The 26,235-nt window shown below is 56.0% G+C and overlaps 3 protein-coding genes across 6 annotated transcripts; 1 reads left to right on the plus strand and 2 right to left on the minus strand.

Moving 5' to 3' along the window:
- The first annotated feature begins 11 nt into the window (after positions 1 to 11).
- Positions 12 to 2,971, plus strand: CDCA3 (cell division cycle associated 3). Of its 4 annotated transcripts, none has more exons than XM_070790215.1 (6): positions 12 to 267; positions 1,000 to 1,174; positions 1,434 to 1,560; positions 1,765 to 2,058; positions 2,390 to 2,493; positions 2,622 to 2,971. In XM_070790215.1, the coding sequence occupies exons 2-6, from the start codon at positions 1,055 to 1,057 to the stop codon at positions 2,772 to 2,774; spliced, it is 798 nt and encodes a 265-aa protein (XP_070646316.1). In that variant the 5' UTR covers positions 12 to 267; positions 1,000 to 1,054; the 3' UTR covers positions 2,775 to 2,971. The 4 variants fall into 4 exon arrangements, with proteins under 4 accessions (XP_070646316.1, XP_070646314.1, XP_070646315.1 ...); XM_070790213.1 differs by lacking the exon at positions 12 to 267 and adding an exon at positions 277 to 380; XM_070790214.1 differs by lacking the exon at positions 12 to 267 and adding an exon at positions 402 to 524.
- A 1,582-nt stretch (positions 2,972 to 4,553) lies between these two features.
- GNB3 (G protein subunit beta 3) lies at positions 4,554 to 11,902 on the minus strand. Its single transcript, XM_070790208.1, has 10 exons — positions 10,848 to 11,902; positions 10,525 to 10,614; positions 10,224 to 10,262; positions 8,380 to 8,486; positions 8,217 to 8,280; positions 7,939 to 8,101; positions 7,791 to 7,857; positions 7,500 to 7,701; positions 5,941 to 6,157; positions 4,554 to 5,154 (listed from the first exon to the last, which is right to left on the minus strand). The coding sequence occupies exons 2-10, from the start codon at positions 10,579 to 10,581 to the stop codon at positions 5,048 to 5,050; spliced, it is 1,023 nt and encodes a 340-aa protein (XP_070646309.1). The 5' UTR covers positions 10,582 to 10,614; positions 10,848 to 11,902; the 3' UTR covers positions 4,554 to 5,047.
- Positions 11,903 to 12,028: 126 nt separating this feature from the next.
- P3H3 (prolyl 3-hydroxylase 3) lies at positions 12,029 to 25,443 on the minus strand. Its single transcript, XM_019960259.2, has 15 exons — positions 24,893 to 25,443; positions 23,902 to 24,054; positions 23,345 to 23,546; positions 23,121 to 23,252; positions 22,517 to 22,653; positions 20,684 to 20,773; positions 19,458 to 19,510; positions 19,237 to 19,304; positions 19,018 to 19,142; positions 14,827 to 14,928; positions 14,399 to 14,549; positions 14,097 to 14,214; positions 13,943 to 14,018; positions 12,717 to 12,857; positions 12,029 to 12,587 (listed from the first exon to the last, which is right to left on the minus strand). The coding sequence occupies exons 1-15, from the start codon at positions 25,364 to 25,366 to the stop codon at positions 12,432 to 12,434; spliced, it is 2,178 nt and encodes a 725-aa protein (XP_019815818.2). The 5' UTR covers positions 25,367 to 25,443; the 3' UTR covers positions 12,029 to 12,431.
- Between the last annotated feature and the right edge of the window lie 792 nt (positions 25,444 to 26,235).

Raw genomic sequence — 26,235 nt, forward strand, 5'->3', positions numbered from 1 at the left:
TCTGCCCGCCTCTTGACCATCGCCAATGAAAAGCGCTTCTAATGCAATCGATGGTCGAAAGAGCCAATCCCACTCCTCCAGGGCAAAGCGCACGTAGAACAGCGAGGTGGGCCCCGGAGTTTTGCTGCCGAGACTCTGGGACCCTACAGTGCATTCGCGTATCTTCTATTGAAGAGCAGAAACTGATGGTTGTTTAAACCAGTCAATCCCAGAAACTTTCCTGGGAGACCTGTCCAGTGGGAAAATTAAAGGGCAGCTGTAGTCTTGGTATTTGAAAAGGGGCTATCCAATGAGGCGGGGTTCGAGAGGGCTCGTGTTGAGTGATTGCTAACTACGTCGACCAATGAGGATTACTATCTTTCTGGCCTTAGAAAAAAAATGTTCGTAACTCCGTCTCCAGCGGGATATGTAAATAATAGCGTACTAACTCATGATTCTATTTTTTAATAAAATCACTTCATTTGAAACCGAAGGTCTCTTACGCGAAGATTAGCATCCCGCAAAATCTCACAACCGGCAGCCGGGTACGGAACAAAAGTCCCCTTAGCAAGGAGGCGTCACCCCGGCGACTCAAGCCGCTGCCTATTGGCCCCACGGACCCATGATAGACGTTCAGGCAGCCCGATGGCTTCCTTCATTGGAGGCGGGACTCACAGGGACGGCCTATAGGAGCCGGCATCGATTCAGCCAATAGGGTCGGGGCAGGGGCGTGGCGGGAAGTTTGAAACTCAGCTTCGGGAGTTAAGGATTGAGCCACTTTGAACCCAGAGGTGGAATTGGGGCCCGGTAAGGGATTTGAGTAAATTAGTGAATAATTTAGAGGGCCCAGCAGGCCTGAAGGAGTTGCCTTGTCTACTGTATTAGTCATCATCCCCTCAGAGACCTCTGGCCCGGCGGCCAGGCCGTTTCTCAGTGGGGAACGGGGGGAGATCGGGTGGTCTGGAGTCAAAGGTCGAACGTGGTCGCCGTAAGGGCTGAGACCTGAGTCATTTCTTGCAGGCATAACCTCCTCTCCTGGGCCGGGCCCTGCCCCATCCTATTTCTGCTGGTTACGATGGGCTCAGCTAAGAGCGTCCCAGTCACTCCAGCGCGGCCTCCGCCGCACAACAAGCTTCTGGCTCGAGTAGCGGACCCCCGTTCACCCAGCGCCGGCATCCTGCGCACTCCCATCCAGGTACACAGGGGTGGCATGGAGGAGGCAGCGAATCTGTCTCGGTTTCGGAGTCCCTAAGAGAGTCCTAGTCTAAGAGAACTCTCCCTTCCCCCAGTACCCCTCGCCTTTGAGGCCTTATTTTCCATATTCTCAATCCCGGTGAAGTAGGCTGAATATCTGAGGGCCTTTGCAATTCCCGTCTGCAGTATGGATCTAAGGCTACAGACCTGGGAAGGGAGAGTTGAGGGCCCAGACTCGTTTTAGCCTTTGGTCCTGATAGGTAGAGAGCTCCCCACAGCCAAGCCTGCCATCAGGGGAGCAGGTGGAGGGACATAAGCTGGTCCAGGACTCAGATCCCCGCTCCCCTACCCTTGGCATTGCACGGACACCTATGAAGACGAGCGGAGGTAAGTGTTGGGCCCAATGCTGTCATCCTCCTGCTTTGAACCCACGTCTTTCTTTTCTCAACACTTTGCTGTCTCTCAATGACTTCTGTTCTCCCAATCCCTCACTGACCAGGGCGCGAATCCTAAGGCCCATGTATCCCTTCCTCCTTGCTGAATGATTTGTGACAGATGGTCACTATCTCATGTCACTTCTCCCCTCCCCAGATCCCCCAAGTCCACTGGTGAAACAACTGAGTGATGTATTTGAGACCGAAGACCCCAAATTAAGCCTCCCCCCCGAAGTTATTCTGCCCCTAGAGACACCTTCATCTCCTCGACTGGACTTGCCTCTGGGCACCCAGGTTTCTGTTGAAGACCAGGTGCCTCCTGGGAGCCAGACTGAGCTCCCTGCTGAGCAGGTGTTTGCCAAGGAGAAAACAGGACATTCCTCAGAAACGCCTGTGGCCAGCCAGGTCTCAGACAAGCCCTTGCGAGACCCCGAGACTCCTCGATCTTCAGGTACAGAATCTAAGGGCACAGGATGGGGAAGAGCACTCTGGGATAACGTCCACAGATGGACAGAGGAGGAATAACCTGAAAGCCCATAACCTTGGCTGCTTGTTTTAATTCCTTACTCACTTGAGGTTCTATGTGTGTGTGCCTGTGCGTGTATGTGTGTGTGTGTTAATTATGTCGTGTCTGACTCTTTTCGACCCTGTGGACTGTAGCCTGCTGGGCTCCTCTGTCCATGGGATTCTCCAGGCAAGATACTGGAGTGGTTGCCATGCCCTCCTCCAAGGGATCGTCCTGACCCAGGGATCAAACTCGTGTCTCTTGTGTCTCCTGCAAGGTTCTAAGCGCAGCAGGCGGAAAGCAAACAGCAAAGTGCCAGGGAGGTCTCCTCTCACCGTCCTGCAGGATGACAACTCCCCCGGGGCTCTGACCCCACGACAGGTAAAGGGCGAGCGGGTGAAAGCTGTTACTAGGAAATCCAGAGTAATGATGGGGGCCTTTTCCCCACCCAGTCTTCTCTCCCCGAACAGCTTCCTGCCCTCCCTCACCTTGCCCTATGCCTTTTGCAGGGTAAGCAGCCTTCCCTGAGTGAAAACTTTAGGGAGCTAAAGGAAGGGGCCGTTCTGGGAACTGGACGACTTCTGAAAACTGGAGGACGAGCATGGGAGCAAGGCCAGGGTCATGACAAGGAAAACCGGCACTTCCCTTTGGTGGAGAACTAGACCGTGCATGGCCCCAGCACCAGACTCCCCAAGAGCCTGGCCGTGTTCTGGGTCCTCCCACCCCTTCTTGCCCTGGGAGACTGGAAAGGTTCGTTCTCTTAACTCCCCCTAAACTGCCAACCCTGGGACTCAGAGCTTTGTTGGTTTTCTTTGTGTCTGATGTACTTCTGTATATTAAAGCCAGTGATTTTAAGTTATATTTTTAAGTGTTATGCCTAAACTGTGCACTGGGCCTCCTGTCTGCAGAAAGCCTGGAGGGGGCTTGTGTTCCCTGGCCTGACTGTCCCCATGCTGGCACCTCCAAGCCTCATCTACACACCTCCCCTGAATCCCAGGGTTCCCCAGTGTGCTGACCTTGGCCCTTTCCTCTTGCTGTCCCTGGATATTTACTTCTGGGGCCTTTTTTTTTAAAATTGGGGTGTAGTTGCTTTACACTGCTGTGTCAGTTTCTGCTGTGCAACAAAGTGAATCAGCCATACATATACATATATCCCCTCTTCCTTGGATTTTCTTACAATTTAAGTCACCACAGAGCACTGAGTGGAGTTCCCTGTGCTATACAGTAGGTTCTCATTAGTTATCCATTTTAACATTGCTGTTGTTGCTGTTGTTCAGTCGCTAACTCAAGTCTGACTCTTTGCGATCCCATGGACTGCAGCACTCCAGGCTTCCCTGTCCTTTGCTGTTTACTGGAATTTGCTCAAACTCATGTCCGTTGAGTCGGTGATGCCATTCTACCATCTCATCCTCTGTCGTTGCCTTTTCCTCCTACCTTCAATCTTTCCCAGCATCAAGGAAAGTAAGTCAGCTCTTCACATCAGGTGGCCAAAGTATTGGAGCTTCAACTTCAGCCATCAGTCCTTTCAATGAATATTCAGGGTTGATTTCCTTTAGGATTGACTGGTTTGATCCTATACACAGTAGTGTATATATGTCAATCCCAATCTCCCAATTCATCCCACCACCACCCCTTACCCCCATTTCTGGGGCTTCAACTGTCCATCACCCAATTTCTGGTAACACCCAGGTCTCTGTACCTAACCCTCACCTTCATCCGGCTGCCCCAGAGGCACTTCAGAGTCAACTTGTCTGAAGCTGAATGTGTGCTCTTCCCCCAGAGTTACTCCTCCTCCCCTCACCGGGTGAATGACAGCACTCTCCACCCGGTTGCCAAGCCCTAACCTTGGCCATCATCTCAAATCTTCCCCTCCGAATATCCCATATCCTAGCCCTGGGTCACTTCCTCCTGGTGATTCCATATCTTCCTCTCTTTCCCGTCCCTTCCCTCCCTACTCTGTCCTTCCACTCCTGCATGTCTTGCCACCTGCCTCCTGCCTTGTTTACCTCCATTCCCTCGGGGCTCCCCCACCCCCACTTCATCCCTCTACACTACTATGAGGGCGATGTTCCCAAGAAGCATCACTGATTATTACTACTCTGCTCGAAACTCTTGAGTTGTTCCCCATTGCCTATAGCTTTCTATAGACCTTTTGTAATCTGATTCCTTCTCAACATAAACTTTCTGTGCAAACACACTTGTACACACCAAAGGCAGGCGGTGTTGAGCTGTCGTGCAGATCCCACCCCACCCCAGCCACCTTCTCCTCCTGACCCATCTCAGGCCTTGGCCCTGAGGCTTGAATTTCTGCCTCCACTCTCCCTTCTGCCTGCAGCTATCTGGTACCCAACCTCTATCACCACACTTGTAATACTGCATTACTTAAGTGGGACCTGTGTCTTTCCGGAAGAGGAGAGGGTGGGAGACAAACATCACACACATACAAGGCGCTACACTTTATTGCAGGTGCTTGAGGAGAGGCAAGAAGGCAGACAAAGGAGAAAGCATGGGGGCCAGGACCCCAGCTGTGTCAGAGCCATAGTCACGGGGCCGAGCACCCTGTGCCAACCAGGTCTAGACCAAGGTGGTAGCTCTGGGGGAGGAATCCTAGGGCCTGCGGCCTCAGACACGAAGCCTGCTAGGTCTGCCAAGTTAGGGTTAGGGAGGGGTGGGGGTCCATTGTCCTTGCTCACGAAGGGAGAAGCTGTCAGAACCATGGAGAGGGGAGGCCTGGGAGGAGATGGGGCAGTTTCCCTGCCCGTCATGAGTCCCTGATGCTGCCTCCCAAAGGCACGCTCCCCATACTCCCCACTGCCCTCAAAGGGGGAAAGCTGGGGTGTAGAAGAGAAAAGCTCAAAGAAACCTTAAATTGGGCAGGACAGGGGCAGCTGAGTGAATGTCTTCATGGCCTTTTACATCCCCTCGTCCAGCCTCCTCAGTTCCAGATTTTGAGGAAGCTGTCCCAGGAACCAGTGGCCACAGCCATCCCATCAGCTGTGACCCCCAGGCAGCTGACCCTGTTGTCATGGCCAGAGAGGATGCCTTAAGAAAAAGGGAGAGGAGTCAGCCTGGCGGGTGTTAGGGAGCCGGGGTTAGAGGTTAGGGGGGCGGGGCATCTGACTAAATGAGGAAAGTGGATTAGTCCTAAGGGGCGGGGTTTCCCTGGAGGCCAATCTCCCCTCCAGGATCTGGGGTGGGTGAGGGACAGGAGAGTTAGACATGTGTCAGCTGCTGAGAGAAAAGCAAGGGCACCTTGACCGGGAAAACGGGGGAGGAGGGCTTCCAAATGGAGACTGAGGCTCTGAGACGAGTGACTCGGCCAAGGGCACTCGGACAGTAAGCAGTGGAATTAAGGTCTGGATCCTGACTCTCTGGCCAGTGTTCTCTTCCCTGGGCACCCAGCCTCTCCCAAGAGAGGAAGCCACACTATCCGATTCAACTTCAGACCAGGCCAGTCCCAGAGAAGCACCCAGGTTGGGGTCAGGGCCCTCAAGTCACATCCCATCCCCTGGACTCTTGTCACTGCAAAATCCCCAAGGTGGCCCTTCCCTTCCGTGGAGGCCCCTGAAACCCAGCCCTGACTGGACGGCCCAGGTCTACAGGTCTGGGGGTGACCGGAAGGAGCTCCTCTGGCGGGGAGCAGCTGCAGCAGTGAGCCGTGGCGAAGGGCCACTTAGAGCAACTTCGCTTTGAGAGGAGATGGTTCTGGACTGGGAACCAAAGGGACTGGCTCTAGGGGCAGAGCTCAGAGTCAGCCAGTAATGAGGGAGCAGCAGTGAGAGGGTGCCCACAGGGGAGCCCAGGTGGCCACGGCGGGCGGGCTCTTACCCACGCGCTCGCACTTCATGGAGTCCCACACATTGCAGTTGAAGTCGTCGTAGCCTGCGAAGAGCAGGCGGCCGCTGAGCGAGAAGGCCACAGACGTGATGCCACAGATGATGCTCTCGTGGGCGTAGGTGGTCAGCTCCTGGTCAGCCCGCAAGTCAAACAGGCGGCAGGAGGCATCGTCTGAGCCCGTGCAGATGGCCTCTCCATTGGGGAAGAACTGCAGATACAGGTGGCCGGGGTCGGGGTGGGGGGTTGGTGAGGGTCAGGACTCAGACCTGGGCAGCACTCGACCTCTCCTGCCCTCTCCCTGCTCCAGGCCAGTTCCCTCGGCCTCTCTGGCTCCTGCTCCATCCCTTCTGTGGCCTGCCAGCTGCAGCCGGGCTCCCTACACCCTCCCTGGCTCCGCAGTACTGCCACACGGCAGGGGACAGCACGGGGCTGAGGGTGGGTGGGCAGCGTGCCCACGGTCACATTGTCAGAAGGGTGGAGGCTGTCCCAGACGCCAGCATCTCCAGGCCCTGGATCAGTGTGTCAGCACAGGACCAAGTACACAAGCATATCCTGAATCTCATCCTCAGGAAACGTCTCATAACCCGACGGAGGGAAAGTCTACAGAAAACTGGCCTGTACTCGTCCAAAGTGTCAATGTCACCAAAGACAGGAAAAGGGCAAAAAAGGTTTCCAGTTTAAAAGAAACTGAAAAGACAAGGCAAGGAAATGCGACACATGTTCGTGGACAGAGAAAACATTGCTATTTTGGAGATAACTGGTGAAATTGGAATACAGACTGTAGACTAGTATTACATCAATTTAAACTTCCTGATTTTGAGAATTAGACTGCCAGGAATTCCCTAGTGGTCTGGGCGTTAGGACTCTGTTCTTCCACTGCAGGGGGCATGGGGGAACTAAGATCCTGCAAGTCATGCGGCAATAAAATAAAAATAAAAATCACAACATAATAATAGAAGTTTACAAAAGTTAAAAAAAAAAAAGAATTGGACTATGACTATGGAAGAGAATGGCCTTGATTTTAGGAAGTATATATTGAAGTGTGTATATGCTAAGTCACTTCAGTAGTGTCCAACTTTGCGACCCAAGGGACCATAGCCCACCAGGCTCCTCTTTCCATGGGATTCTCCAGGCAAGAATACTGGAGTGGGTTGCCACTTCCTTCTCCAATACACTGAAGTATTCAAGGGCTAAAGGAGGGTGAGGTCTGCAACTTATTGTCAAAGAACCCAGGGAAAAAATTAATAACCAAGAGTATTTATACCTACATTAAGATGGGTGTGTGTCTGTGTGTCTGTCCATCCCTCCCTCCCTCCCTCTACAGAGAGGGAACCAAAAAGCCTATGTGGCAAAGAGGTGACAGTGACTATGGGTGAAGGGCAGACGGGAACTGTTTCTGTTATTCTTGCAACTTTTCTGTGGGTGAAATTATTTTAAAGTGAAAAGTCAGAAGGAAAGGGGCAGGGGGCCATGGGAGGGGATGAAGGCTGAGTTGGGGGTGGGGTGGGGAGGTGGTCCCCGGAGGGCACTGAAGCACAGGGGGGGCTCACGCAGATAGCGTTGATGTCCGACTCGTGGCCGGTGAAAGTCTGCCGGCAGGTCCCCTCCCGCACGTCCCAGAGCTTGGCGCTGGCATCACAGGCCCCCGAGATGAAGAGTCTGAAGTCAGGGGACACGGCCAGGCTCATGCAGTCCCCCGTGTGCCCCACAAACACAGTCTTCTGCTGCCCAGTCTCGATGTCCCACAGGGCACTGCAGGGTGGGGGGACACACTGTCACCCAGCGAGGCCGGCACAGAGGCGCCTCCCCAGCCATCGCACCCACGGGCGCCCGGGCCTCACCACGTGGTGTCCCCGGAGCTGGTCACGATGTTGTTGTCGTCCAGGAAACGGCAGCAGGAGAGATAACCTAGGTCAAGGGGTGGAGGCGGTTAGGACAGGGCCCTGGCTGCCAGGCACAACCCGCAGGTACCCTCTGCCTCTTGCTCACCTGTGTGAGCCGACAGCTCCCGGCTGACCTTGACGTTGCCCTCCCGGGATTTGAGGCTGTAGATGGAACACATGTTGTCCAGCCCCCCACAGGCCACGAAGTTCCCTGACGGGGCGTAGGCACAGGTCATGACCCAGGAGGAGCGCAGCGGGATGGCGTGGACCTGCAGGGGTGGGGTAGCAGGGGCCTGGGCTGAGCTCCCAGGTGGGGGGCACAGGAAGGGCGTGGGATGCCCCCAGGAAGGCGGGTGACAGCGGGGCCGTGGGCTGGCCTGGTACCTTGTTGGTGGTGTATGTGTCCCACACGATCAGCTTTCCATCTTGCGAGGCGCTTACCAACAGCCTGGGCAGAGGAGAGACACACGTGTCTCCCAACCCTCCTTTTCTGCCCGTCTCCCCCTAACCCGCCCCCACCCCCTGGCCCAGGCCTCTTAAGCCTCACTTAGAGTCGGTGGCCCAGTGCATGGCGTAGATCTTGGCCAGGTGTCCCCTTAAGGTCCGCCGTGTCCGCATCTGCACGCGTCCCACGACTTCGAGGCCAGACACCAGCTGCAGGAAGTTAGTTAGCTCAGTTGCTCAGTTGTGTCCAACTATTTGCGACCCCATGGACTGTAGCCCGCCATGCTCCTCTGTCCATGGAACTCTCCAGGCAAGAATACTGGAGTGGGTTGCCATTCCCTTCTCTGGGGGATCTTCCCCACACAGGAACTGAATCCACATCTCCTGCATTGCAGGTAGATTCTTTACCATCTGAGCCACCAGGGAAGCTGAAAGGGGGTGTCAGAAGTCAGGAGGAGTGGACCTCCCTGTGCGTGGTTAGGACTCTGTGCTCCAAATGCAGGCACCATGGGTTCAATCCCTGGTTGGGGAACTAGGATCCTACACGCCACACAGCACAGATAAAAATAAAGAAATCAGGGTGAGCAGGGTGCATGCCTACACGTCAGCGTCTGAGCCAGGATTGTGTGTGAGCTTCTGTTCCATGCCCAGCTTGAAGTTGGGCCTCCAGCCCGACTGAGGGCTGAGAAGTGTAGAGACAGACATGGGCAAGGCCAGGGTGTGTGGCTAAGGGTTTAACCACCACCTCTCCTGGGTGGAGGCGAAGGGGAAGGGGGGTTCCATCACGTAAACACCCCCACCTTGACCAATTCACACTGCCAATGTGAGTCCACCATATATGGACTTGGGATGATATGCACACGTTTGGTCGAACCCAGCCGCTAGGAGCCTGCCCTCACCCGTGGCGGCTGCTCGGCCAGGGCTAAGTGGTATCTAGAGCAGCACCATGGCACTGAACTGCACCCTCCTGAAACTTGGGGTCCTATGCCCCTGAGGCTCCTTTGACCTTCTAGACGTTAGACTGGGGCTCCAGAGTCAAAAGACCTGACTTGCCATTTATTTGCTTTGTTATCTCAGGCAAGTTACTTAACCTCTCTGAGCCCCCTTTTCCATCTGTAAAATGAAGGAAGTTTTTAGCACCAGACTTATGGAGTTGTCAGGAAAATTAAATGAAATTATGTATTTAAGCAAATTAGCCCAGTGCCTGGCTCATGTTCAGTAAATGTTTACCCTTATTATTAACATTTAATTCAATCTAAGATGGCACCAGCTCCAAGAAGAACCATTCTTTTATGGATCACTAAGAAAGAAAAAGTGCTACCGATTATAACTGTAAGGATCATTGTTGGGTGCATCTCAATTTCCAGGATGTCAAAATGTGGGGGGAAAATGCATCCAGGACTGAAAAAGTGCACTATCAGTCAGCTCGTAATTAAGAGTCTTGTCTGGGCTTTTCTCAGTGGTAAAGAATCCACCTGCACACACAGGACATGCAGGTTCAATCCCTGGATTGGGAAGATCCCCTGGAGAAGGAAATGGCAGTATTCTTGCCTGGAGAGTGCCATGGACAAAGGAGCCTCGCTGGCTACAGTCCACAGGGTCGAAAAAGAGTCAGACAGGACTGAGCGACTAAACAACAACAACTAGTCTCCAAGGCTTCTGGTTTAACAGCCCTAGTCCTCTTCATCCTGGCCAGCCAGCCAGGAGGGGTTGGCGCTCTTGTTTTGTGGATGAGGACAGCGTCTGCCTCCCTGGTCTCCTACTCCGGGCCTGGCCCATAGCAGACCTCACAAAATGTTGAATGAATTAATTCATGTCGTTCCTCATTCCAAGGACGCACTGTACTGGAGCTTGGACGCCAAGCTGTGGCTGGTCAGGGGGCTCCCACGCCATCCCCTCCCTTCCATCCCTCCCTTCTGGCCCTGTCGGGGGGTGGCGGGGGCTCACCTCTGCCAGGGTAGTGTCGGCACAGGCTTTCCTGGCATCCTGAGGGGGAAAGCAGACATGGGCGTGGGTAGGGGCAGGGTGTGTGCGCGGGTGTCTAGGTGGGTGGGTTTGGGGCTCTAGGGTTTTGAGGGGTGGGGGGTACATCTCAAATCTGAGCTCCAAGTTCAGGAAGTCTCTGGCCACTTCCAGGTCAGGGATCTCTGAGATGTCAGTCAGGGTGAAGCCAGCCCTTCCCCCGGGAGCCACCCTCGGTTCCTGGTTTTCCCATGTCCCCTGGTGGGATGGAGGGTTGTGGGGTTACTGCGATCTGCTTCTTGAGCTGCTCCGCTTCCTGCCGCAACTGTTCCATCTCCCCCATGGCGGACGGCTTGAGGGGTGGCTCCTTAGTCTCCTGCCGGGGACACAGGGTGTGTGTAGGGGAACCCGCACCAGGCCACATTTGTGTTCCTCATGTCCACACCAGACTCCTCATGGGGGGCTGGAGCCCCCTCCCCACATTGGGCCAGGACTGGGTGGTCTGCACCGCCTCCCCTGCCAGCCCCTCCACATCTGGAGTCCCGGGCCTCCCCCACACCCCCCGCAGCCCCCAGCCCCAGAAGGCAGAGCCAGGCCAGCCCCTCTTACTTGGGCTCTGACTTTAAGCTTCCAGCTCTGGTCCCCAGGCGCCTCCTGGCTCCCTCAGCTGCGACACCCGCCCGTCACCTGCCCCGGCTCTGCTGCCAGAGGAGCTGGCCTGGCCTGGCCCCACTTGGCGGGGGGTGCGGGGGGGTGCAGACAGGGAAGGGTAGGGCCAATGACGACTGTCAGGCAAATGAAATCAGCTGGCGGGTGGCAGCGGGTGGCGGTGGTGGGGGCAGAGGATAGGGAGGGAGGTGTGTGGCTTGTAGAGGGCCTAGGCCCAGCCCAGGGAGGGTGGGAGCAGGAGTGTGGGGCTACAGCAGGGCACAGCGCCACCACCCCCCCGCACCCACAACAAGCCCTGGAGGGAGGAGGGATGGGATGCTTCCCTGGCCAGTCCCTCTCCAGGCAGAGAGCAGAGCATCAGGCCCCACGGGATTAGAGCAAAGCTGTGAGGATTAAGGGTTGGGTCTGGGAGGGGGCAAAGGAGCAGCCCGACCATGCTCCAGGGTCCCCCCACAGGCCTGGCCCCCCATCGCATGGTGATGATCCTCACCATCAGGGCCTACCTAGCAACCAGCCCAGGAGCCAGAGAGCGAGCGGGAGAGATGGCCCATTGTCAACACCCGAAGTAGTGCTCCCGAGCTCAGGGTGGTGGGGAAGAGGGCTATGGTGGCCGTGGGGAGGTACAGGCAGGAGCTGAGATTAGAAGGCACTGATCTGGATAATCCTTCTTCAGGACAAACCCCAACCAGCTGCCCCCGGGGGCTGATCCTGGGGGGTTGGGAGGAGGAGACCCAAAGAGGAGGAACGGATGGGCCTGGCCCAGCCTTGGGTGCAGAGGACGGCAGTGGAGAGCAAGCCCATGCGCTGCTCGCATCTGGTGTTGGGTCCTCACGACTCGCGGGACTCTGCTGGGGCCGTGAAGGCAAGAAGCAAAGGGATCAGGCTGCCCTAGGTCTCAGCCAAGCTCAGAGAGGGAAGACGCTGGCTTAGAGTAAGAGGCCCGGGAGCAGCTGTCAGGGGTCAGGGTTCATTTGCATAAGGGAGGCAGGTGGTTGAGATTTCCCTGACAAATCACGGGCTGGAGGGGCCCATCTCCGGGAGGCCCAGGATACCTGTCTCCTGCCAGGCCAGCCACAGCGTCTCCCACCTCCAACCACCATGGAAACCACGATACACTTGACTGGCCCCAGCAGAGGGATGGTCAGGATCTTTATTGACAGGCTGAGGAAGGCAGGCGGGGGCGACCCTCTCTCTCATCTTCCTCATTTACAGCACCCGCTCGGGCCCTACCCCCTGCCAGTTCTTTCCACTTCGGCCTTGCCCATCTTCTGTCTGTCCTAGGCCTGGAGGTCCATCCTGGCTGGGCCCAGGCCAGTCCCCAGGCCAGTCCCCAGGCTAAGTCTGTAAAGGGTCCTCTGAGTTCAGGGTTGCACGGCCCTGGTGATCCCCAAGATGGCAGGGTACAGGGATGGAGGGCTCGCTGTACTGCGGTGGTCACACGGGGGCTTCCCAGAGGTCCCCGGCATTAAGGCAGACCCTCCACAAGTCAAGTGGCCATATCCCCAAGGATCTGGGCCAGCCCCCTCACAACTCCTCTCGAATGCGAGGCGGCTTCCCAGCCTTGTCCTGGAGCCGCGGAAGCCTGCGGCTGGGGGGTTCTGGGCCGGGGTCCCTGCTGGCGACATCTTCTCCTTCATCCTTCTCTGGCCCCCGCAGCAGCTCTTTGGCTTCCATCCACTCCTGGAGAGTGAGGAGGAGGGTCGAGGCTGATTTCCCCCCACCAGCATCCGCCCTCTCCCAGGACTCTCCCTGGGTCATCTCAGCCCCGCCCCTCGCCCGCCAGGGTGCCAAGCCCCACCGCCTGCTCACCTGCTCCCTGTGCTCAGGGGCCCAGGTGTGCCACAGTGCCAGGGCACAGCGCCGCCCGCGTGTCACGGCCCACACACCGTGGGGATTCTCCACGCCTGAGCTGAAGGCCACGAGGCGGCCGCAGCGAGGACGAACCTGTGCCTGGGGTTGGGGGGGTGGATGGCAGATTCAGCTCCAGGGAGAGGTCTTCAGAGACCTTGACCCTGACTCCCTGGAGCAGGACGGGGTTGGGGCTCAGACAGTGGAAGCTTTCTTGCCCACTGCGTCCCCTCCGTAGTTCAGGGACTATCTTGGGGCAAGTGGCAACCAGGCCTCCACTTGGGAGCACTGAATGCCAGACTGGAGGCTGGAGGAGTTGGAGGCAAAAGGAGAAGGGACTCTGTCTGCCCCTGTGCCCTGCTTCTCCTGCCCACCCTCTGCCCAACCAGACTCTGGGTTCTGGGCATCAGGGTCTTGGGGACATTTTCCACCCCAGAGAGGGATTGGATGATGGGCAGCTGGTGGTGGTGAGCAGAGAAGAAGCTAAACGGATAAGGCAGAGCAATGCACAATGAAAAATCACTGCTCCGGTCCTTCTGCTGGTCCTAGACCTGAGCTTCTACCTGGAGTAGAGGCTTAGAGTCCTGTGCTTCAGCCGCCCTCCTTTATTTATTTATTTTTGAGTTTTTTTTATTATTTATTTAGTTATTTATTATTTATTTATTTGGCTGTACTGGGTTTTAGTTACAACACACGGGATTTTTCAGTTGCAGCATGCAGAATCTAGTTCCCCGACCAGGGATCGAAGCAGGGCCTCCTGCATTGGGGGCACAGAGTCTCAGCCACAGGACCAACCAGGGAAGTCCCTCACCTGCCCTCCTATAGGAAGTGAGGTGATCACTGAAGGCAGGGCCTGGAGGGGCCCCTTGGAGGTCTCCTGGGAGGGGCTAGGAGAGCCCCTGAACAGACAAGAGTGGGGAGATGCTGCAGAAGCCGGAAAGGAGAGGGTTGACTCAATGAACGCAAGTTTAAGCAAACTCCGGGAGATAGTGAAGGACAGGGAAGCCTGGCCTGCTGCAGTCCATGGCGTCACAAAGAGTCGGACACAACTTGGCGACTAAACAACAACAAAGGTGGCCCCTGCCGTTTCCCAGCATTTGCCTCTGGGCACCCTCTGTTTTGAATCCCCAGCCTATGGCTGGGCTCCCTGCTCCCCTCCCCGCCCTGCCCCGCTTCCCATCAGTTACCGTGACTGTGAGGGCGTTGGGCTCCGTGAAGAACAGGTCCCCGCCCTGGAAGTCATCGTTGAGGTAGAGGAGTCCACTGGGGAGAGAGGAAGACAGGAGGCAGGCAGTGAGACCCCAGCCAGGCACCCCGCCCAACCCCTGGAGGGCCGCCCACCTGTAGTCTCGGTAGGTGTAGGCTGGGGGCTCCCGCCAGCACTCCCCGGTGTCAGGATCCAGGACACAGTTGTCGGCGTGCACCGGGTGGCTCAGGTCCATGCGCTGCGCCTGCTCCCCTGGGAAGCCAAGGGCCTGGTGGGCGCCCACCCACACCCACCCTACAGATCCAGGGTCACAGCTGAGCCCCCGCTGGGCAGGGGAGTCAGTCCTCCTGCAGTGAAGATGGAAACCCACACAGCAGGGGTACTGAGGGTGTGCAGGGCCCTGAGGGGCCCTGAGGTGGGGGGCCCTGGCGGTTACCTTCTATGGCGCTCCGGCACACCAGGTGGGTGAAGGAGAGATGCAGGGGCCGGTCGGGGGAGAAGTAGGCCTGGGTTAGGCTCCGCACCCGCTCGCTCACCTCCAGGAGCAGCTGGGCACCCTGACTGCCCACCGCCCCAGCCCGGGCCAGCTGTGGCAGAGAATAAAGGGTGGGGAAGGGGAGATGTGGCAAGGCTGGTCCCAGCCCCTACCCCACCTCCACTGCACTCCACCCACGGTTTGGGGCTTGCAGCTGCCCATCAACCCAGCCCAGACCGCTCTTTCCATTGTCTCCGTGACAACAACCTGGGTCCCTCAGTGGGGAGCCCCCTCCATCAGTCCTGGGCCAAGAACTCCTCTGAGTCCCAGAAGAGCCCTCCACAGGCAGAGAGACCAGCCCTCTTCTCCAGTTCCGTGTCTCCTCTTACCTGTGCGGCCTTGAGCACCGTGAGCCCCTCAAAGCGTTCGTGGGGGGTGTGTGGGGAGCGGCGACCCCGATAGCCAGACCTGGCTCCAGCCTCAGCTGCATCCTAAGCAGAGAGGGAGTTGGCTGTGGGGTCACCCTGCCCAGACCTGGGCTACCGCCCACCTCACAGGGCTACACAGCCCTCCCTCCAACCAGCCAGTCCCTGGAAGAGGCTGGAAGCTCCTGCGGTTCTCTGAGCTGCTGCCCCTTCCAGAGAATGACTAATTCCATGTCTGAGTGGTCACTCCTGGTAAACATCTGGAACCCCACTGGCCAAGGGGACTGTGCATAGGACTCTGGAGGGCTTCCTACAGTGGGGAAGGGCCTCCGGGAGGTCAGGACAGCAGGGAAAGGGGCAGGAAGGGCTCAAACGCTCGTTCTGACGGGCTGAGAACAGAGGAGTCTTTCTGGAGCAAGACCCTGGCCAGAGGTTTGACAGTTGGGCCGGGTCTTCGCGGACCTGAAGTGGGGACATGGCACCAGCCAACACATCTCTCTCCCATCCCTTCTCACCTGACACACTCTTGGAGAATGTGGGAACCCTTGATGCTGACTCCAAATTCCCCAGCTGCCTCCACAACTCTCATCACCCTTTACTGACACCTCTTCAGTCTGCTTTTTCTTCCTTTTTTCTATTCAGTCTGCTTTTTGAAGCTCAAAGTACCACTGTCTAGTTACCCCATACATAAGCCTCATCTCTGAGAGGCCATTTAAGCCTCTCAGAGCTTTCATTTCAAGCTTTCATTCATTCATCCATCCATTCAGTAGGCATTGAGCCCCATGTGCCAGGCACTGTTCTGGGCACTGGGGACTCAACTGTGAACACGAAAAGTCCCTGCTACTATGGGCTTCATATTTTGAGATAAACAAACCAAGTCAATTCAGACAGTGATGTATCACATGGAAAATTAAAGCAGAGTTACAACCTTGCAAGCGCCCTGGCAGAGGTTAGGGGATAGCTGATACTGGGGAGTTCCCCTTGAGTTCATTCTTCATCACTCACATAGATTTCCTCTGAGGCGCTAGTGATAAAGAACTCGCCTGCCAATGCAGGAGACATAAGAGATGTAGGTTCAGTCCCTGGGTCAGGAAGATCCCCTGGAGGAGGAAATGGCAACCCACTCCAGTATTCTTGCCTGGACAACCCCATGGACAAAGGAGCCTGGTGGCTCCATGGGGTCCCAAAAGGTTGGACAAGACTGAGCACCCCCACATACACACATTGATTTAGTCCTTAAATTCTCTTTCTTTGAGTTTCTAAATATTTCTCATCTGTCCTCGTCTTCACTGCCTTGAAATGAGACCTATCCTAGGGCTGTCACCCCTAAGCTCCTCCTCACTTCCCTGTTCCATTGCATTCTCTGTGCTGCCACTGGAGGGCGCTCCCGGTCCTATAGGACGAAGTCTCCAGACCCTGCACTTTGGAGTTCTGCAGAAGACAACAATCCACACCTCCTTAAATCCTTCAGTAAACTGTCCACCATCTACAAAGAGAGCCCAAACTCCTTGGCAGGGTACAGAGGTCCTCACCCATCTCTCAACCCGCACCTCCTCCCCATTCCTGCCCCTGGATAATACACAGCCTGATGATAATAGCAACAGCTCATACTGAGTATTTGCACATTCTTCCAAGAGCTTTACCATGTACTGACTCATTTAATCCTCATAACAGCCCTACAACAAAACCACTGTGTTTAGCCCTGTTTTGTAGAGGAGGAAACGAGGCTCACAGATGTTGAAATACATGGCCCAAGACCACACAGGTAATTCCTGCTGGGTATGCCCATGCTCTGAACTCCTGTGCTCCACTCCAGTTCCCAAACCCCGCCCCCTCATTTTTCTTCCCGGCAGCCTGATTTTCCTCCCTTCTCTATCTGGTTGTTGTTGCTGTTGTTCAGTCGCTCAGTCCAGTCTGACTCTTTGCAGCCCCATGGACTGCAGCACGCCAGGCTTCCCTGTCCTTCACTATCTCCCAGAGTTTGCTCAAAGTCATGTTCATTGAGTCGGTGATGCCATCCAACCATCTTGTCCTCTGTTATCCCCTTCTCCTCCTGCCTTCAATCTTTCCCAGCATCAGGGTCTTTTCCAGTGAGTCAGTTCTTCGGATCAGGTGGCCAAAGTATTGGAGCTTTAGCTTCAGCAACAGTCCTTCCAATGAATATCCAGGACTAACTTCTTTTAGGATTGACTGGTTGGATCAACTCTACACTTTCACTCTATTCTTTCACCTTGAAGTCCAAGGGACTCTCAGGAGTCTTCTCCAGCACCACAGTTCAAAAGCATCAATACTTCAGTGCTCAGCCTTCTTTATGGTCCAACTCTCACATCCATACATGACTACTGCAAAAACCATAGCTTTGACTAGACCGACCTTTGCTGGCAAAGTAATGTCTCTGCTTTTTTAATATGCCACCTAGGTTTGTCATAGCTTTTCCTCCAAGGAGCATCTTTTAATTTCATGGCTGCAGTCACCATCTGCAGTGATTTGGGAGCCCAAGAAAATAAAGTCTGTCACTGTTTCCATTGTTTCCCCATCTATTTGCCATGAGGTGATGGGACCAGATGCCATGATCTTCATTTTCTGAATGTTGAGTTTTAAGCCAGCTTTTTCACTCTACTCTTTCATCATCATAAGGGGATCTTTATTTTTTTAATATTTTATTTACTTATTTATTTTACTGAGCCGGGTCTTAGTTGCAACACTCAGGATCTTTCATTGCCGCACATGAACTCTTATTTGCAGCAGGGATAGAACCCGGTCCCCCTGCACTGGGAGCACGAAGTCTTAGCCATTGGACCACCAGGGAAGTCCCCATAAGAGGCTCTTTAGTTACTCTTTGCTTTTTGCCATAAGGGTTGTGTCACTGGCATATCTGAGGTTATTGATATTTCTCCTGACAATCTTGATTCTGGCTTGTGCTTCATCCATCCCGCCATTTCACATGATGTACTCTGCAAAGAAGTTAAATAAGCAGGGTGACAATATACACCCTTGATGTACTCCTTTCCCAATTGTTCCACGTCTGGTTCTAAATTTTGCTTCTGGACCTGCATACAGGTTTCTCAGGAGGCAGGTGAGGTGGTCTGGTGTTCTCATCTCTTTAAGAATTTTCCACAGTGTGCTGTTGTTTCTCCACAGTCAAAAGCTTTAGCATAACCAACGAAGCAGAAGTAGATGTTTTTCTGGAATTCTCTTGCTTTTTCTATGATCCAACGGATGTTGGCAACTCATGCTGTCTGGTTAACTCATGCTTAAGATGAAGCTCAAATGCCACCCCTTCCAGGAATTCTTCTGTGACTTTCATCTTGGTGCTTCTAATTGGATGAGTACATCTTTTATCAAACTCACCACCTGCTGTGATTATGTCTCCATGCCTGATGCCTTCTCTGTACACTGAGTTCCCAAAGGTACAGTCTGTGTTTATCTGCCTCTCCCTGGAACCTGGGTACTTCCAGTACACACCAGGGACTCAGAGAGGAACAAACCCAGAGTGAGACTGAAGTTTCATATATTGGCAGACTCAACCTGGTGAATACAGATCATTTAGCCCCATCTAGGAGAGACGTGATGATGGAGAAGCAGCCTGTCTGTGTGCAGAGCCAATAACTAAGCTCTCAGCCAACAAAGGCATCTTCACCTGCACACCCACCCTTTTTGATGCATTTACGGTTTTTGTTTTGTTCTTCCTATCAGTTTCTAGCAAACTTCTGTAAAATGTCCAGCCCATGACAGCTATGCCATGTCAGCTTAGTCGCTCAGTCATGTCCAACTCTTTGCTACCCTTTGGACTGTAATCCATCAGGCTTCTCTGTCCATGGGATTCTCCACGCAAGAATACTGGAGTGGGGTGCCACTTCCTCCTCCAGGGGCTTTTTCCAGGGATTGACCCTGCACCTCCCGTGTCTTCTGCATTGCAGGTGGATTCTTTACCGGCTGAGCTGTCATTGGGGAAGCCCCATGTTCGTTAAGTTGAGAGGAAAAGGAACTTGTCCTCTGGAGGGAGAGAACCTCAGCAGTCCCCACTGGAGGGTCTGAGAGGGCAGGGGAGTGGGGAGGGTGGCGAGGAGGGGACAGGCCAAGAGCAAGGGGGCAGGCAGCTGTGCCTGAGGCTCCTCCAGTAGCACTGTGCCACCTCCTTACAGGTCCTCTCACCTTGGCCAGCTGCAGCAGCACCCCACACTCGGCCGGGGTGAGCAGCCCGTCCAGCACGGCTCGCTCCGACCCGTTCAGCTGCCTCGCGTCCTGGGTCAGGGTTACTCCCTCCATGAGGAGGACATCTGCGGGGGAGGGACAGGGCAGGGGGTTGATGGTCCCCCGAGGGCAGACCCAGCCCCTTCCAGGCTCCTGCCTCCTGCTGTCCCAGGAACTCACCCTTCCAGTGAGTCAGGGGCTTCGGTTGTGGAGGCTCATCGTCCCACGGCCTCTTCTCCTGATCCTCTCTCAGGGGTGAGAAACATGCTCAGTGAACACAGGCCAGTCCAGACCCATCTTCTCAGACCCCGCCTCCTAGGACTCCTCCCCTTACCTTCCACCCAGGCCACGCCCCTCCCACCCAGGCCACGCCCCTCCTCCTACCGCAAGGCACCTCCTACCTGAGCTTTTCTCTGAGGGCCTCAGGGATGAAGGCAGCTGGGGTCCAGGGGTCCTGGGATGGTCAGGAAAAGAACCATCACCTGCCAAGTCCACCTCTGAGTCCTTGATGGTAGACCATGGGCTACCATACTAAAGTCCTCCTGCTTCCAGAGGGGAAGGTGGAGATGGGGAAGCCCTGGACTCATTGTCAGGAGCCATGGGCACTGGGCCAAACACCGCAATAATAATAACAACAACTTACAAAGCACTGTTTGCCAGGTGCTTTTTTAAGAGCTTTATATGTGTGTTAGTCGCTCAGTCGTGTCCGACTCTGCGACCCCATGGACTGTAGCCTGCCAGATTCCTCTGTCCATGGGATTCTCCAGGCAAGAATACTGGAGTGGGTTGCCACTCCCTTCTTCAGGGGATCTTCCCCACCCAGAGATGGAACCCGAGTCTCTTGCGTTGCAGGCAAATGCTTTACCATCTGAGCCACCGGGGAAGAGCTTTCTATACAGATGTGGAGTTTATCATTTAAAGTTTACAATAGTCTTATCAAACAGGTTGTATTAATGTGCCCATTTTGCAGTTGAGGGCTCTGAGACACAAAGACATAAAGTAACATGCCCAAGGTCACACAGCCCATAAAGACAGGATTGGGATTTAAGCGACGGTGCCCAAACAGACTTGTCCGTTAGGGGACAGGGCGATGTCTGCAAACATCTCTGATGGCCATGACTCAGGGATGCTAGCGACACCTACCGGGCAGAGTAGGGACAGCCCCTTTTCTCCCAGTTAGGAAATACCGGCTTCAAAAATAGCAAGATAGCAAGAAGACTGGGGGAGCCTGCCTGACGCTGGAGCACTAGGGAGAATAATCTCTGCCTTTCAGTTTCCCCTCAAAACTACCACAGAAAGAAGAGTACGAAAACCAGCAGCAGACTTTCCTGTACTTCGTAGCAAGTGACACGGCTTCAACAGAGCTGTAAGTATGGTGCTCCCATTTTACAGGGAAGTTGAGGCCGAGCGAGCAAAGGTGCAGAGCTTGTCTGCGGCAGAGACACCAACACCTAGGCCTGTGTGATCCCAAAGCTGCCTGTGACCCTGGGGCACAGAGTCCTCTCCAAGCCTCATGGGGTTGTGGAGAAATGAGACGTGCTGTTGAGGAGGGACGTGGCACCTCCTGTAGGGCACTGCTGCTGTCCCCCTCCTGGGGGCGGCCAGGGGGAGAAGCGGGGTCACTCACGGGATCCTTGAAGCTGGCCCCCAGGTGCTCCACGGCATAGTACAGCTGTCTCTTCTCCCCCAGGGATCGAAGGACGAAGCGCTGGATGTCCTGGGGACAGCAGGAGTGGACAGCGGGAGGGGGAGAGTTAAGGCTGGAAGAGAGCAGGGCAGCCCACAGGCTCCCCAACCCTGGTCCTGCCGCTCTGTCCAACCCTCCTCCCTTGGCAGTTAGGGTCTCCGAGCTCAGACTGGGAGTTGTGTGTGTGTGTGTGTACACACACGTGCCCACTTGTGCACAGGTTGGGGCAAGCAGGGGTGAGTTTAAGGGAAGAAGGCTGGCTTGGACTCAGGAGTAGAGCCAGGGGACTTCCCTGGTGGTCCAGTAGTTAAGACTTTGCCTTCTGATACAGGGAGTGAGGATTCAGTTCCTAGTTGGGAAACTCAGATCTCACATGCCTTGCAGCCAAAATGCAAAAATCATAAAATAGAAACAAGACTGTAACAAATTCAATAAAGGCTTAAAAAAAAAAAAACTGTCCACATTAAAAAAAAAAAATCTTAACAACAAAAAATCTGCCTGCCAATGAGAAGACACAGGTTCCATCCAAAGCCCATGCAGCAATCAGCACAGCCAAAATAAATAAATAAACAAACAACCCAGTTCAGTTCAGTTGCTCAGTCATGTCCAACTCTTTGTGATGCCATGGACTGCAGCCCGCCAGGCTTCCTTGTCCGTCACCAACCCCCAGACCCTGCTCAGACTTATGTCCACTGAGTCAGTGATGCCATCTAACCATCTTGTCCTCTGTCATCCCCTTCTCCTCCTGCCTTCAATCCTTCCCAGCATCAGGGTCTTTTCCAGTGAGTCAGTTCTTTGAATCAGGTGGCCAAGGTATTGGAGCTTCAGCTTCAGCATCAGTCCTTCCAATGACTATCCAGGACTAACTTCTTTTAGGATTGACTGGTTGGATCTCCTTGCAGTCCAAGGGACTCTCAGGAGTATTCTCCAGCATCACAGTTCGAAAGCATCAATTCTTCGGTGTTCAGCTTTGTTCATGGTCCAACTTCCAAAACCATACATGACTACTGGAAAAACCATAACTTTGACTATACGGGAGGGCTTCCCTGATAGCTCAGTTGGTAAAGAATCCACCTGCAATGCAGGAGACCTGGTTTCGATCCCTGGGTTAAGAAGATCCCCTGGATAAGGGAAAGGCTACCACTCCAGTATTCTGGCCTGGAGAATTCCATGGACTGTACAGTCAGTGGGGTCGCAAAGAGTGGGACACAATTAAGTGATTCACTTTCACTTCACTTTGACTATGTGAACCATTGTCAGTAATGTTTCTGCTAAAAAAAGAAACCACCTTCCAATGCAGAGGACATGGGTTCGATCCCTGGTCAGGGAACTAAGATCCCCCAAGCCGCAGGGCAACTAAGCCCACACACTGCAACAAGAGAAGGCGTGCACCAACTGGAGAAAACCAATGTGCCAAGGAGATGAGCCTGTGGGCCACATGAAGACCAAGTGCAGCTGAAATAAGTTAAGAAAAAAAGAAAGATAGCCTGAAGTGGGGAGCAGGGAGTGGAGACAAGGCCAGATGCTGGACTTGGGGTCGCCTTTGGCCAGAATGGGGGGGTGGGTCCAGGTGACTTTTCCACTGTATTTGTCTGATTTAGGACGACCTCACAGGGTGAGCTGGAGAAGGGAATGGCCACCTACTCCAGTGTTATTGCCCTGGAAATCCCATGGACAGAGGAGCCTGGTGGGCTACAGTCCATGGGGTCCCAAAGAGTCAGACATAACTGAGCAACTTAGCACACATCAACAGGGTAAGTGAGTAGGGGGTACCTCTCTGGGCCCGAGGCCAGGTCTTGGCTCCCCCAGCTGGGCCTGGTACCGGTCCAGAGCTGTCTTGGCAGCCTCATCCTCTGGGTAGAAGAGCAGGAAGCTCAGGACATTCTCCATAGCCTGGGACAGATTCCCCACTGGGGACAGAGCAACAGCTTGGGGGTGCGGCCCAGAGACCAAGCACCCCAGTCATCCCTGGGCAGGGCCAAGAGCCAGGGGACAGAGGCAGACCAGAAAAAGGTGGTCTCCCAGTGACCCATCCCACCCGGCAGACAGGCTCATCCATTGCTTCTTTCCAAAGCTTCCTGGAACATACCTGGGCTGTATGGGCAGAGTTCAGAGGGGAGGAAGAGAGGAGAGAAGAAAGGAAAGTGAGAAGCAGCGAGGACAGAAGGAGCCCTGTGACCCAGCTCCCAAGCTTCCCACAATGGAGAGCCAGAGTCCTCCGAGGTTATGGTCCCCAGGGAGTCCCGACCTACTCAGATGCAGAGATAGATGGAAGGATGGAGAGGTGGACCTCCGGGTACCATCAGAGACAGGCCTTCATTCTCCGGGTCCCAGCCCCAGTCCACCCACCTGGGGCTCACCCTTCCCCCCCACTGACCCTGAGCGTGGGCCTCGTGCAGCCGCCTCAGCTGGGTGGGAAGGAAGTCCGGAACAGGGAGGCTGCGACCAGGACGCGTGGCCACATCCCCCACACAGCGCTGCCGGCATTGCAGGACACGGGTCCAGTGCCCTGTGGGGGACACAAGGGGGATTCAGCTAGTGATATACCTCCCCCCGCCCCACCACACTGTGATCCCTGCCCCCCACACTCCAGCCCCTTACCTGCGATGGCCTCATACAGGCCCCCCTGGCTCCCGGTCCCCTCCTCCTCCTCTGCCTCCCTCTCCTGTTCCTCCGGCCCCTCACAGCCAGCCCGGCAGCTCTCCACCTGGGCCAGGCTCTCCTGCAGGGCCTCCTCCAGCCAGGGCAGTGCCAGGCCTGCCTCCTGGCGCCCAAGATATTCCAGGCCGGTGTCAAAGGCTGCCTGTTGGGGAGGGGAGAGGTCAGTCACCCAAGATCCTGGGGGCGGGGGTGGAGGGTGCCAAGATAGATTGGGAGACAGAAAGAAGGGGAGGGGCATTGGCCTCACTGGGGGCCTGGACTCCAGGTCTCAGGTCACCTTGGGGAATACAGGGAAGGCCTGAGAATCCGAATGTTAGCACATGAGACTGCGAATCTCAGGAAGAAAACTAGGTCCCAGAGAGGGACCCTCCCATCAGGGTCACAGAGGACATACCCGGATTTCTTGATGCCCAGTACAGTGTACAGCCGGGCGAGGCCTATGTATCCCATCAGTCAAAGGCTGGGGGTGTGGGCTGGGGTCAAGCTGAGGGTCTCACCCAATATGGGGGCGTCTCCAGGTCCCGGAAGCTCTGGGGCCTAACCCCTGACATCCGTCTGTACTTAGCCATGTCCTCCCGCATCTGCAGGTGTGCTGGGTTTGCCACAAAGAAGGTATGCGCAGCGGCTGCTGCCAAGTCCAGCTTCTTCAGCTGAGGCACGGGAGGGATGGGGGAGTCAGCCCCCAGGGTAGGGGTGTCAGAGTCTGCCCCTCCCCAACATCCCCACCCTAGCCTTCTGGAAGACTGGTAGGTGAAAGCTGCCCACCACCCAACCTCCAGACCCCCAGTAAGTGGGGACTCTCAGGAGTCTGGTAGCCACCGAAAGGGGGTCTCAAAGACTGGAGTGGGTGGGGTGTGGGCAGAGGGACCTCACTGGAGAGACAAGGCAGAAGTGATGGCCACGCAAGGTGGGTATGTAGGGGTGACCCTAGCCGCCAGCAAAAGCCGCAGGTCTCTAGGACCCTGAGCTGAGGTGTGTGTGACCGGCGCCCCCCTTCCCCGGCCACGTAGGCGTTAGTAGGCAACAGCTACCACACCGGTAGCTGGGCAGGGTCCCACGACCGGACACCAGAGCCCTCAACCTTGCCCACCTGCTCTTTCTTTCCCAAAGCTCCCTCCTGCCCCAAGCGAAGGCTCGTGCTCACCCGCTACCCGCCCCCCAGTTCCCTCTCTCCAGCTGCGTCTCTCGCCCCTGTCTCCGCCCCCCTTCATTCCTGGGAAGAGGCGCTGTCACTCCACGTAGGTCTCAGTAAGACTTCCTAGAACTCCAGGCCCCTGCCCTCCATCTTCGGTCGGCTTCCACCCCCTTCCAACTTTGCTCCCACCCTCCCGAGGCCGTGCCCCACTCTGTAGGTACTGGTCCCGGTTTGCCAGGACCGACTCCAAAGGCGAGGTCTTGACCACACAGCCGCACCCGAGTCCCGGCGTTTGCTCGCCGCCCCTTCCTGGAAGCTGGAGGAGGACCCCGGGCCCGGGCCGGGCCACGCACCTGGTAGTAAGCCCTCTGCAGGTAGTTGTAGGGCTCCCGCCGGCGGAAGGCGTCCCGGACCGCGCTCCCCACCCGGAGCCGCGCCGCGCCCCCGGGGCCCAGCCTCCGCGCCCCGCACTGGGTCAGGCACTCGGCGCGCCGCAGCGCCGCGCGGAGGAGCAGCGGCTCCCAGGCCCCCGGCCCGGAGTCGGGCCCCGGGGCGGCGGGGAGCGAGACCCCCGGCTCGGCCGCGCAGTGCGCCCCGCAATCCCGCCGCACGCGGCCCAGCGCCGCCCGGCTCCGCAGCGCTTCCCGCAGCAGCGCCACCGCCGGCGCCCAGGCCCCCGCCGCGTAGGCGCGCAGCCCGTCTGCGTAGAGCAAGTCGGGGGCCTGGGGAGGCGCCCCTGGGGACGGCGGGGCCAGGCCGGGGGGCTCGGGGGACCCCGGGGGAGGCAGGAGCAACAGGAGCAGCAGCCACCGGAGGGGCCGGAGCATCGTGCCAGAGCCGCCGGCCGGCTGCAGGAGGGAACTGCGGGAGCCGAGAGCGAGAGGGAGGAAAAGGGGAAAGGAAGAGGGAGGGGAAAGGAAGGAGGGATGGGGAGGAGGGAGGGGAGGAGGGAGGAGCGCCGCCGGGAGCTGATGCGCCCGAGCCCCAGCCCGGAGAGGCCGGGGTGAGAGAGAGACTGGAGTCAGAGGACGCCCGCGGCTGCGGCAGAACGTGGAGAACGTGGGCTTTAGGTCAAGCTGGGTGGCGTCCAGCGAGAAACAGACGGTGGAGAGAACAGGGCAGAAGCCGGACCTGGAGCAGGCCTGAGGAGCCTCTTAGGACCCCTGACTCCAAACTCGGGGGCCCATCCTACAGGAATCGCTATGATGGACTGGGCTCCCCTCCACTCTGGGCCCAGGAAAAGGAGGGTGGAAGCCTCCCGCACACCCACCCACACTTGTAGAAGAAAAAGAGCTTTAGAATGCTGCAGGGCGGAGGGTAAACTCCAGGCCTGACACCAAGTCTGCTCAAACGTTTTCCTGCCCAGAAAGTGGGCGCATACACATTTGGGAAAAGGAGGAGAGCTGAGGCATGCAATGTGGCCCGCCAGGCTCCTCTGTCCATGGGATTCTCCAGGCCAGAATACTGGAGTGGGTTGCCATTTCCTTCTCCAGGGTATCTTCCCGACCCAGGGATCAAACTCTGTCTTCTGCATTGCAGGCAGATTCTTTATGTTCTGAGCCACAAGGAAAGCCCGTGGAAGAGAGAGACAACCTCTAAAACCACCTTCACAGATCTCAACAAAGATCCTTCACACCTCACACCAGCAAACTCAAGTGTATCCCCGTGCCCCTCCACCCCAGCCCAAGATGCTCCC

Source organism: Bos indicus, chromosome 5 (assembly GCF_029378745.1).
Source record: "Bos indicus isolate NIAB-ARS_2022 breed Sahiwal x Tharparkar chromosome 5, NIAB-ARS_B.indTharparkar_mat_pri_1.0, whole genome shotgun sequence".
NCBI lineage: Eukaryota > Metazoa > Chordata > Mammalia > Artiodactyla > Bovidae > Bos > Bos indicus.

Excerpts from the sequence above, each read along its gene's own strand:
- GNB3 (XM_070790208.1), bottom strand. The coding sequence starts at position 10,581 with ATGGGGGAGATGGAACAGTTGCGGCAGGAAGCGGAGCAGCTCAAGAAG. Across the intron at positions 7,702-7,790 it reads AGCTCCGGGGACACCACGTG|TGCCCTGTGGGACATCGAGA; the intron begins GTGAGGCCCGGG and ends CCCACCCTGCAG. Across the intron at positions 6,158-7,499 it reads CGGACATCAACGCTATCTGC|TTCTTCCCCAATGGAGAGGC; the intron begins GTGAGCCCCCCC and ends CTGTATCTGCAG.
- CDCA3 (XM_070790213.1), top strand. Across the intron at positions 1,175-1,433 it reads TCCTGCGCACTCCCATCCAG|GTAGAGAGCTCCCCACAGCC; the intron begins GTACACAGGGGT and ends TGGTCCTGATAG. Across the intron at positions 2,059-2,389 it reads CGAGACTCCTCGATCTTCAG|GTTCTAAGCGCAGCAGGCGG; the intron begins GTACAGAATCTA and ends GTCTCCTGCAAG.
- P3H3 (XM_019960259.2), bottom strand. The coding sequence starts at position 25,366 with ATGCTCCGGCCCCTCCGGTGGCTGCTGCTCCTGTTGCTCCTGCCTCCC. Across the intron at positions 19,511-20,683 it reads GGGCCAGCTTCAAGGATCCC|GACCCCTGGACCCCAGCTGC; the intron begins GTGAGTGACCCC and ends TGACCATCCCAG. Across the intron at positions 19,143-19,236 it reads GCCCCTGACTCACTGGAAGG|ATGTCCTCCTCATGGAGGGA; the intron begins GTGAGTTCCTGG and ends CCTCCCCCGCAG.